We start from the raw sequence: 11,949 nt of genomic DNA, 5'->3' as shown, positions 1-11,949 counted from the left end.
CTGTCAGGATATCCTGTCATTCAGTGAGGGAGGCTTTATTCAGCTTTCCAGTGAAAGCTTTCAGCAAATTCCCTGAATTCTGGAATCTCTCCTGCCTAGGCAAGCTCTGCATGCCTTATCCTTCACTCATTTACCTTGGGGAAGACAGAAGCCCTGTTAAAAGTATTTGCCTGAGAATGCAGAAAAAACAGCACCTCTAACAATCATTTCATGTCAAAATTTGAATTTTCATCCTTGGACGGCTCTGAAAGAAAAAAGTCCAATTCACAATGGAAAAAAATCCAGGGTTTTTATTCTTTTTTGCTTTTTTGGTTGCAATGAAACTCTGTTTGACATCACAAGTCCACGACGAGGTAAGAAGCAGCTTTTTACATAATGGATTATTATTTGTCTGTATTACTCTGTGTTATAGAGAGAACAGTTATCAGATACTGTATCTTATGGCAGAAAAACCCACTTTAACAGTCACTGGTGGATATGACAATGAATTATAACCTGAGAGATCTGTAATTCAGTAATTCCTCTGAAATAACAGAAATGCATCTGTTTTTTCTGTATGAGAATTTGGCTAAAATGATATAGCATGAATACACTGAAAAAGTCTCTAAAACTGGCACATGTGGTAAAAGTCTGTAAATGATGCATTTATCAAAAGAAATTGATTTGGATTCCTGGTAAGTCAGAAGATGAAAGCAGAAATTTTTCTATAGCAAAAATTATAAATTTTTATAATTCTAGCTAAAAGGAGGAAAAGCTATTTTAAACAGGTAAGGGATAAAAATCAAATTAATTGAGCTATGTAAAGTAAAAACACAAAGTTATAAACATAATTAAAGGGTTTGTAGACGTTTGGGGAAGTGGTGCATTTGTCATGTACAAATACTGTGAATCTGTGAAATTTCACAACATCTGTTTTCATCACCCTTGAAGAGAGGCAGAACAGATTTAGAAAAGGAAATAAAAAGATAGAGAGGAATTGGAAGGGAGAAGACACTCAGGTGTTTTGTTGCTATTGTTGTTGCTTGGTTGCAGTTTTTAAATGGAAACATACTGAAATGTACAAAAAGTACTGGGAAATATGTTTTTCTTAAAAAAAACAAACAAAAAACCAAAAATTCCCAAAACCTAAACAGTCACTAAAAGAAGAGACACTAAAAAGTCAACTTGCTTCCATTTTCTCTAAAAACAAAAATGGAAAATGAGGAATTGGGAGAAAGTAGAAATAATGTTCCCATTCCAAAACAAATAGTGTTTTACAGCTGGTGATAGAGAAAGGGCAGAAGTTATTTTTATTTAAATTTTTCCTTTTCAAAACACCCAATTAATTTTATTGTTCCAATAATGAAATTTTGTGGAGTGCCTTTTTGATGACAACCAAATTTCTTTTCAAGCTGTATTCACTTTATACCCGCATCTGGGAAAAGGTCACATGCTTACTTCAAAGACACCTGAAAAGCATCTACACAACAAAAAGATTTCAAACATTTCAATGTTACCCAGGTCAGGTTTCAACAGTGCACTTCTGAAAACTAAAATTTGACAACTAAATAGATGCTGAAATGTGGTTTTATGTGGGAGGTGGCAATCACATATAGTGGCTCTGAGGTTATGGAGTTAAATCTCCTTATCAGTGTCTGTGATACATCCTCACACACTTTGCTGCTGAAATGCCCAGCTGTAAAACTGAGCGAGAGCTTCATCCAGAACCACCATGGGACTTGTGGAATTCCTGCCCAAGATGCCTGGGTACCCTCCCAGAGCTGCTGTGAGGTTCTGCAGAGGCTGCAGCATCCCATGAGTGCCCAGAAGGTCTGGGCTGCACAGGGTTATGCTGTTGGTTTTTAAAAATCATACTCTGAATTAGGTCATTTTTCACCATTTGTGAATGGGGAACTTACTTCTACAAATACCAACAAGAAAGAAGATAAAGGCAACATTAGATGCAGTTCAGCAAAGACTTACTGCTTTAAAATATACACATAAAAACAGGTTAAAACAAAACAAAACAAAAAATATGGGGCTGCTCTTCTCTGAGTGCTGTAGTGGGATCAGGCCCAAAATCTCCACCAGATCTGAATGCAAAGCAAGGTATCAGTCTTTGACACCAGTCTGAAAATACCAGCCACAGCACTTTAGATCAGTAAGGTGGTGCTGATTTAATTTTGCATCCTCCACACCTTGTTTAATTTTGCCTTTGAGTGGGGAAGGCACTTGTCAGCAGCTTTGGAACTAACACTCCCTAGGTTGATGCTGTCTCTGTAATTTGGCTTTTAAGTCTGACAAACTTAGCATTTGTTGATAAAGCACTGCTAGGAAAAATATTACACTTAGAAGGGTTTATCCTGCAGTGGTTGTACATACTTTGTGCAGACAAAGCTCGAATATGTGGTCTATTTCCTAGTTTAGCTCCAAAACAAGGAGCTCCTGCTGAACAGAAAAGAGCTTTGAGTGAGCACAAAGCTGAGTTAAACTTGTCATTTTTCAGCAATGTCACTTGGGGTAGTGTTTTCCCTTCTTGTTAATTATTCTGCTCCTATTGCAGGTGAAGAAGCAATGTGACCAAAAGCTGCTGATTAGAATGAGAACCAAATGTGTGCCTTGCTCTTTAAACCTTGACACCCAGTGCCCTGCTGGTTACACCAAAATTACCAATGGGACAGGGACACCAGACTGCAGGTATCTCCTCTGCCAGAGCTTTTCTCATGAATACTGTTTTTAATATTAATTAATATTAATATTTCTAATATTGCATTTATTTTTATTGATATTTTTCTTTATTTTTATTTATTTATATTGATATTTTAATTCTTCTAATATTGTATTTATTTTATCATATTACTATTCATTAATATAATACTTATTAATAGTAGTAATAATAATTAATAAGAATTTTTCTAATAGTGTATCTATATTGTTATAAATATTAATATTATACTTTATGTTAGTTTTCTAATATGAATATTAATGTTTTTCTAATATTATAAGATAATATTAATATTGTATAGTATTGTAAAACAATATTAATATTGTTTCTAATATTACAGAATATTAATACACATCAAAACTTGTCTAGTCCATGCAATTTTCTTATGAACATTTACCATTGGCTTCACCAACACCAGAACTCACGCTGCATTCAGGGTGTTTGATGCTTGAAGTTAAACAGCAAGTGATTTAAGACGAAAAATAAACATTGCTATTGATGGTCTAATAGATTTTCTCTTGAATAGAATCATAGTCTCTGCTATATTTATTCTGCATACTTGATATGAATGATACAAAAATATATTATAAATTTATATACTATATTCAGATAGTAATCTTATATATCATATAAATAAAGTATTGTTCACACTTCTAGATCAAGGAGTTGTGGGGATGAAGGGTAAGAAGAGATATGTCAAAACCAATTTGATATCTTGCCATTCCAATTGGGGAAAAGAAGCAGTATTTTGGAGAAAATATAGCTACTTTAGAGAAAATATAACAATTTTGAGCTTACTTAGAATTTAAAGAACCTTGATATTAAACAATTTTTAAAATACAGTTTCAAATAAAAAATTAGAGAAATGGGCTGTATTTAGGCTGGGGGTGGGAAGATAAATACACTGTTCAAAAGAAACAGCTCCAAGGATCTTTTTAGACCTTGACATCCACTGCATGTTTTAATGAAGAAGAAAAAAGGTAGATCAATGCAACCAAGCTTAAAGTTCTCTTGTCTGCCACTGAAAGGAGAAGAACTTCAAATTTTCATTTCCCCCTCCACAGGAGGCTTTCAAGTATTTTAAAACAGCTCTAACTTTTTTTTCCCCCACAGGTATTACCTGGAAACTAAAACACATACACTTTCTTTTTCGGGCTGTCGGCACCGTTGTGTGAAGGAATTTGAGCAACCTGAGTGCTGCCAGGGACACTGGGGCCCAGACTGCATGGGTGAGTTGTTTTGGGCTTTGGGGTTTTATTTTCGTACAGAATTTGAACAGAAATAAAGCAGCAACTTTTCTTCTTTTCACAAACTATTGCTGCGAAAAGTTTGTTCCTCTGAGCTCGTTATAAAATAAATAAATAGCAGTTTTCAGCTAAAATTTCAGCTAAAATTCAGATTTTCATTTACAAAGAAAACTTCAGAGAAAAATGAAAAAGAGCCTCAGAAAAAAGAGCCTAGAAAAAAAGAGCCTCAGAGCACCTCCTAGATTTTGAGATTTTCAAAACAAATCATTGCAGTCAATACCTGCAAAATTATTGCGTTCAGGAGGGCCACCACAAAGGATTTTAAAACTTAAGATTTTACAACCACAAATTAAATGTTTCATTTTAGGTCAAAACCACCTTCATCTGCATCTGAAATATTTCCAAATCAGTTTAATTCTTGATTTTGTGATGCAGGGAGGATCTTTCCTTTTAGCTCAACCCGAAACTATTTCATTAACTGCATGTGAATACTGAACCAAGGGAATCAAGAGTGCCTCCCCTCCTTCTGCCCCTTTTCTCAGGAAAAGCTTTTCAGCATCTCCACAAATACATCAAATCTCAGGCTACCAAGATGGGCATCCAGACCCACAGGGGAAGTTTCCCTGCCCAGTTTCCTCCTTTAGTTAATGGCCTCAAGGTCTGTTTCAATGGCTGTGAAGTCCTTTGTCCACAAAACAGATTTAAAAAAAAAAAAATTATAATTTTAGCCCATGCTGTTATTTAAACACCAGAGATTTATGTACTAAAGGCAAATACCAGATAAATGGATAAGTCACAACATTGATTTATCTACTAGAGGAAAGCAGCTTCAAGGGAAAAGCCAGGCAAAGAGCTGAGTGCACAGTGTGTGGTTATGTCTCCTGAAGAGAGTCACTTGTGGGGTGGTTTAACCTCCCCACCTCCAAATGCAGCCCAGGAGCTCATCCTGCCATGATCAGGGTGCTCTGGGCAGCCACACAGAATTTCTGGAGGGACATCAGTATTTCTGGAGGGATATCAGAGCCCCTGCCCCCGAGCCAGAGCCCTGCCTGCACCACTGTGTGGAGGAGGCTGCCAAGGCAAGGAAGCCCTCTCTTCCTCTGGACAAACTTCCTGACCCCAAAAAGCAAAGAATCAAGGTCTCAGCATTGTTTCTGCCTTCATTGGGAGGGGAAAAAATAGTTATCTCTACGTTATCACAACCTCTGTAATAGAATATGGCACAAGTTGAAATATTTGGAGGAAAGACGGTCTTTCCTGAGGCTGGGCAAAAATCCCTGACTAGGGGTTTGCTTTACATTTATCATCTGATGGCAAGGACAAAATTAGGTCTTAGACAGCACTCTGACTTCCTTAAATGATAGCACATGCTGAAACACACAGTGTGAATGAAAGATCTTTTGTCCCCTTCCCTCCCCATGAAGCACACCAAGCCATCCAACTTCCCACCAATCCCTCTGCAAAAGGCCATAAAATCTAAAAGAGAAAAGCAGTGGATCAGAAAAGATCCAGGGGGAAAGAGCACAGCCTTTCAACACTATCATCCAGCCACAGGTACTACAGCTGGAGGAGTTCAGGTGCACCAGGAGCTGCTCCCTACCCCTGCACAGATTCCCATTCTGGGCAAATATTTCCATGGCTCCTAATAAAAGCCTGAAAGATGTATGATATGACCAACTGAGCAGAAAAGATTATAAGAAAAAAGGGGAAGGAAATGTTCAATGAAAAAATAAAGGCCAAGAGGAAATATACTAAATTTAATGCTATCAAATTATATGGTAAAAATACTTATTTTCAAGCACTACTCAGTGCTTCGGCCTCACAGGGAGTCAGGTGAAGAGTAGTTTTTAAGAGGCTCTATTTGATAACACTTGGAAAATGCTGAATTTAAGTCCATGAAGGGGAAATTGCTGACAGATTTAGGTTCTTTTGGGCTAGATTCACAGATTTGGCCTTCACTGACAGCTGTTAAGAGATCAGCAAGAGCATCTCTTCCTTACTGCTTTTCAGAAAGCATCCTCAATAAAAGCAAAGGTATGGCCTCTCCCCAGGGTGGCAGCCCTGCTCCAGTGTCCCAGCACTGCCTCCTGTGGCCCTGCTGGCTGCATTAAACTCTTTATCTGCCTGGCCAAACTTGTTCAACAATCTGGTAATTTACCCCACTGCTGATAAAGCTGTCCCTTGGTGCTGGTATCAAAACAAGAGATAAGATGCAGTGAAGACAAGGAGTGAATGAATGCCAAGGGTAGAAATAAACCTGCTTTGTCAACAACTTTAAAGTAACTTTTCATAGGAATTATACCATGAACTCTGAGTTTTCTCTATCCTTGCACATTCAATAAAAGCATCAATGCAAATATATTTTTTTTCTATTCTGTGCAACTATTAAACAGCTGGCATGAATCTTTAAGATTTAGCTGTCATATGGTAGCCAGAAAACAACATTCACTAAAAGCCACTTTAAAAACTAAATGATATGTATTTATTACTTTCCTTAATTTGTAATTATTTAATCTAAATTCTTAAAACATGTTATTATTTCAGCATGTATGAAATAAACAGCACTTTAATTTTCATCTTTAAATTTATTGTTTTTTCAAAAGAAGCTTAGGCAGATGCAGTAGACCTCAGACTACATTAAGGAATAAATGAAGAAATATTAACAACTGGTGTAAAGCCAAAGCTTTCAGTGGAATTAAGTGTACACATATACACATCCACTTATTTGCTCATCACTCTGTCCAAATAAATTCATTCTTACTGAAACTTCCACATTACCTAAATACTCTAAATCAGGATTAATTTAGGCAGGGGGAGCATAAATCCAGTGTTGTCCATCCCCACCCACACAGAACAAACTCTGAGACTCTTTATAAGTAATAAATCCTCGAGTAAGGTACAGCAGAGTACCTGTGATGCCAGTAGGAGTTTGATACATTTAGACATCACCTGCAACAAAATTATGGTACTTGATGGGATATCTAAACACAGGAAGGAAAGGCTTATGGAAGAGTGTTAATACATCATTTCCAAGGAGGTGCAGGACAATTGTGAAAAATAAGGGTATCCCTATAGGAGAGAAAACCTGACAGAAAGATGTGACTAAAAACCACTGTAATAGACATTTCCTGTAGGCAATCTTTCAGTAAAGATTTGAATCTCGAAACCTTTCAGACAAAATAATTACACTCTTTTAATTATAAGTATAGTATTTTTTTTTCTTATTCATCCTGCTGGCTGGGGTTTTTGTTCAGACTCTCTCACTTTCTGTACTGCTGCCTGTAACCATAGTTTTAGCACCAGAGGCACTGAAGAGCATAAAACACCTTTGGCACACAAGTCTGATTAGTGACCACAGCCCCTTGGACAGGATTTGGTTGTGAGATACCTAGATATTTCAATTTCCAAGATCATTTGAATCAATTATCACAGTCTTATGAAGGTAGCAGGGAAAAGGAAAAATTTCCAATGCAAAGAAAAAAATTTCCCACCAAAAAAAAATTTTTGGTGAGGGGAAAAAAAGGCTTATTAAACCCTACTTTAGCAACAGATAAAATCCTGAGAGCAAATTATCAATCCATCAGAGTTACATCAACACACAGGAGTGTTCAGGCAAGCTCCACTTGCGCCAGAAAAAACAACAGCTTAGCCACAAACAGGTGTGGCAGAGGTGGACCAGCAGGAACAAAACCATGTGCTACTTTAGAATAAAAGATTTTTTTTTCTTCAATCCTTTGACCACAGTTGTGGGGATCCCAGTTGTTGGTTTCTCTGGGTCGGGATTGAAGGCACTTGAGATGGCATTTAATGTCCAGACTCAGCTGTTTATCATTTCTTATCAGTAAAACAGTCTCACAACCATGAGTTCTGCAGCAAGGCACAAAATGGCCCACAATCTCTTGTTACAAGGTCTTTTAAGACTAAACTATCCAATTAAGAACTGACACCTGGATTATTTTCCCTTTTAACCCAGTAACTGATCCCAAAGAGCTCCCAATGTGGACTTTCCTGCCCAATTACAAAATGCCACCCAAACCCATGAAGGAGAAGGAAGAAGAAGCATGAAGAAGAATCCCAGGATGACCCCCTGTGCCCTCCATCTTGCTTCCATCCACAGCATACTAAAAATCCCAAATCCTAAATTTCTCACCAAGTGATGCACCTACACTACTCTCTATAATCTATTTCACACTTTTGTGGATTCCAGTCTATCTTGAAGTGTAGGAAACGTTTTCCATGAATGAGGGTCAGAGTCAGTGCTCCCTTGGGAGTCAGGGCACCCCAGAGCAGACAGAGAAATATTTCCTGTGGGTTTCCACACACAGTCACCAGCCTTAGTTCCCAGACAAGAGACAGTGGTGGTCTCTGCTGATGCTAAGATTCCAGTGAGGAGATGCAGGCAGCTGCAAAACAGCAGCTGTGCTCCAGAGTCCCTGTTTAGCCCAAAACCCTGCAGCTGCCAAGGCTGTCACCTGTGTGCAAGGGGAGCACAAGGGTCACAGCAAGGTGGCTGATGGCTCAAACATTGTCATTTCCAGCATGTCCAGGGGGAGCTGCATCACCCTGCAATGGGAGAGGACACTGCTCGCAGGGCATGGCTGGGAATGGAACGTGCACTTGTCAGGTGAGTCCTCTCTTTTGAATGAAAACCAAATCAACAATAGCATGTAAGCTGTCCTAAGGAGTAATGTATGCCCTACTCTATACAAACGTTAAGGGAAAATGTTCCAGAAACAGCAGTGATGATCAGCTTGGAGTTCATTTTTTGCTTGGATTGCATTAATTTTCACATTATTATTTCTCCAGACTTAAACATATTCAGGTGGAATTATTAAGAAATTCTTTAACCTTGCCTTCCTGAGACAGATGTTCTGAGTTCCTCTGTTTTTTAAATTGTGCTCTGTTCCTGTTTTTTAAATTTTAAACTTGCGACTTTTTTTCCCTAAATAGAAAGTACTTGTACATGGGCCTATACTGCCCGTACATTGCTCCTTTGCTGACAGTGCAAGGTGTAATAGTGCTTAACCTCAGGCAAATAGATTTTTAATAAAAAAATCAAATTAATCTTTTTTACCTCCCCCTCTACTGGTTAATCCTTACTTCACATGAAAAATGCTCTTCTGGGGACATATGAAAAAGAGACAGAGGTAGAAGCAGCCAGAAAATACAACCCAACAATTGTAAGCCTGATTTGTACGTTAGGCTTGATTATTGTACTTTATTGTTACCTTGATATTTAGAACACCTGATTTGAAGATCTACAAATTATTTTTTTTAAATATGCGAGGGCAAGATTGTTCAAAAGACAATGTTTTCCAGATTGTGGTCGCTACTGATTGAAACTGTCATGGGGGTTTTTTTGGCAGCAAAAGATGCTGTTTTCAACCTGCTAAGCATATATCTGTCTGTACAGAGACAGAAGAGAAACTTAAGTTTTGATTTCCGTTGTGTAATTCACAGAAAGGATTTGGTGGGACAGCCTGTGAAAAATGTGCTGAAGACAATTTATTTGGTCCTGACTGCACATCAGGTAAATTTGAACTCGCTTTATTTGATTAGGGAAAAGAAGGGGGTGAAAGCTGTATTCAGCCTCTAAGAAATCACAGTGAAATTGGTGGAGGGCCCAAAGAGTTCCCAGTAAGAGCTGCTGTCTGCCTCAGAGAACACAATGGGGAAAGGAAAGAGAGCTCTTTGCTCTATTTTGTGCCAGGGAGATCCACAGTTCTGTCAAAAGTGTGATAAAGGATGTGTTTACTTTAGTTTTGGGGTTTGGGTGGTTGATGAATTCACTGATTAGCCACACATCTATCAGAAGTGGAAGTCTGAAGGAGCCATTAAGGCCATGTACACTTTCTAAAATGCTTATGTATCACAAGTGCATATATGCACATAACATTTTCCACTTTTGCTTGCTTCTTAATGGTCTCTGCTATTTCACCTTCCTGACCCCTGCTGAAAATCATGCTGAAAAACCAGAAAACTGCCTGAAAAAATTTAAATAGTCTTATTCTTAAGTTGTAATAGTTGCTTATCTCAAAGTAAAAACTCCTTTTCTTCCCTGAAGATCTACATAATGTTATTTTTGAGGAGTCTCAAAGGGTCTCAATTAAAATAATCCGTGTCGGTCTTTCTACACTAATCCTACACCACTGATGGCTCAAAGGCTCTTTTTCTACCAGCTGTCCACTGGATGCCAGTGTTGATACACTGTAATGTAACTGAGCCAGCATTTTCATGAAAATAAGGTACTTGAATGCATTTAATATCATAAATGCAATTATTTTTCAAGAAGTTACTGGAGGATTCAATTACATATTAATTTAAGCAATATTTTAAACTTCAGCTGTCAGAAATTTGAGCTCCTCCAGGTGTTCTAAAATTAATAAAACATAAACAATGTTCATTTGTGGCTGCTTTTCAGTAATACTTTAGACATTCCTGGTTTTCATATTATGACTATTAACATAGGTAGAAAGTTGTTAATTAATTAGTGCAGGTGATTTCCATGAACACAAGCTTTGTTTTTAAGGGGAAGAGGATGTGCTACATCACTGCAGCTTAAACCTGAAGTCAGCAATACAATTCTGTTCCTCTTTTGGACTTTCCCAAGTGTAACTCTAAATGTCCTTTTTAAAAAGCATCATTGCCATAATTCAAGCAGTTATAAAGCTTTTTCAGAATACTCAAGGCTTCAAAAATTATTTTTCAAGGGTCTCTTAGTTGCCTGCACTGTGAATGCATCATCTTGTGTGCATATTGTCAGTGTGTTTATAACCAGAATATAACCAGAAATGAGATACTACAGGAAGCAAGAAGTCTGAGACTTCTACAGTGATAAATTATGCTTTTAACTAAATAAATTCTGTTTAGGGAGGAGAAAAAAAAGTCTTAAATCTCATCTCTTCTTGGGGTTTGTGAGAGATACAGAGTTGAACAAAACCAAGCAATAGGTTACTGATACCAAAGAGGTCTATGCTACACATTATATCCAATTTTGGCTTCAGATTGTTTGCCAAATTTTTACAAGTTTTATGGCAATAGCAACAAGTCAGTTTGGTGTTTACAGTGTGTGTTCTGCACATTTTCAGACTTGGGGCTGAAAAAAATTCATGTGCTATTTATGATGTATGCAACTGCAAGCACTGATCACCTCAACTATAAATTCAGGCCCTCAGGTCAGAGCTGCTAGCCAGGACACCTTGCTATGAGCAACGATGGCTTTCCAAGCACCATCCTTGTTCAAAAAGCAATTCCATTTCTCCCTGTAGTTTGTGACTGCGTTCATGGAGTGTGCAACAGTGGGATTGCAGGGGACGGGAGCTGCACTTGCTTGTCTGGATACAAAGGGCTCCTCTGTGACCAGCGTAAGTACATTTCTACAGGAGATGTGTTCAACAGCTGTGATACAGGTGGGACTGGTGAGCATGAATTGGTCTCAGGTTAGTCATGCAAGAGCAACCAAACATGGGCTGAACCTTATCAGTTTCTCTGGGTCTGGATTGAAGGCACTTGAGATGTTTATTATTCGGACTCAGATGTTTATTATTTCTTATCAGTAAAACTGCCTCACTACCATGAGTTTGGCAGCAAGGCACAAAATGGCCAACAATATTTTGTTACAAGGTCTTTTAAGACTAAACTAAGCAATTAAGAACTGACACCTAGATTATTTTCCCTTTTAACCCAATAACTGATCCCAAAGAGCCCCAATGCAGACTTTTCTGCAATGCGGACTTTTCCGTCCGATTAAAAAATGCCACCCAAACCCATGGAGAAGAAGGAAGAAGAAGCATGAAGAAGAAACCCAGGTTCTTGTTCTAGGTGGTCTTGGGTTGCCATGATAATGAGGGGCAGGAGTCAGCATGAGAGGACTAGCACAGGGGACGAGATTGGTCAATGGATGTTCAAGGCCTTAGGCCTTTGTTTGGGTCGTATGTTGGTCTAAGTCATTGGAGGCTGATGGTGGTGATTAATATGCTGTATAATATAATGTTAGTT

General features: G+C 38.1%; 1 protein-coding gene across 1 annotated transcript in view; it reads left to right on the top strand.

Annotated features, from left to right (window-relative positions):
- The first annotated feature begins 236 nt into the window (after positions 1-236).
- Positions 237-11,949, top strand: part of STAB2 (stabilin 2) — an 80,921-nt gene continuing 69,208 nt past the window's right edge. Inside the window, exons 1-6 of the mRNA XM_054282014.1 lie at positions 237-353; positions 2,543-2,676; positions 3,818-3,933; positions 8,490-8,575; positions 9,412-9,481; positions 11,220-11,315. Of these exons, the coding sequence (XP_054137989.1) occupies positions 270-353; positions 2,543-2,676; positions 3,818-3,933; positions 8,490-8,575; positions 9,412-9,481; positions 11,220-11,315 (586 nt within the window). The 5' untranslated portion in view covers positions 237-269. The remainder of the gene's footprint in view (positions 354-2,542; positions 2,677-3,817; positions 3,934-8,489; positions 8,576-9,411; positions 9,482-11,219; positions 11,316-11,949) is intronic.

The sequence above is a fragment of the Melozone crissalis genome, unplaced genomic scaffold (assembly GCF_028551555.1).
Source record: "Melozone crissalis strain CALT ecotype California unplaced genomic scaffold, PUWL_Pcris_2 ptg000033l_1, whole genome shotgun sequence".
Lineage (NCBI taxonomy): Eukaryota > Metazoa > Chordata > Aves > Passeriformes > Passerellidae > Melozone > Melozone crissalis.
This window is presented reverse-complemented; position numbering and strand designations above follow the sequence as displayed.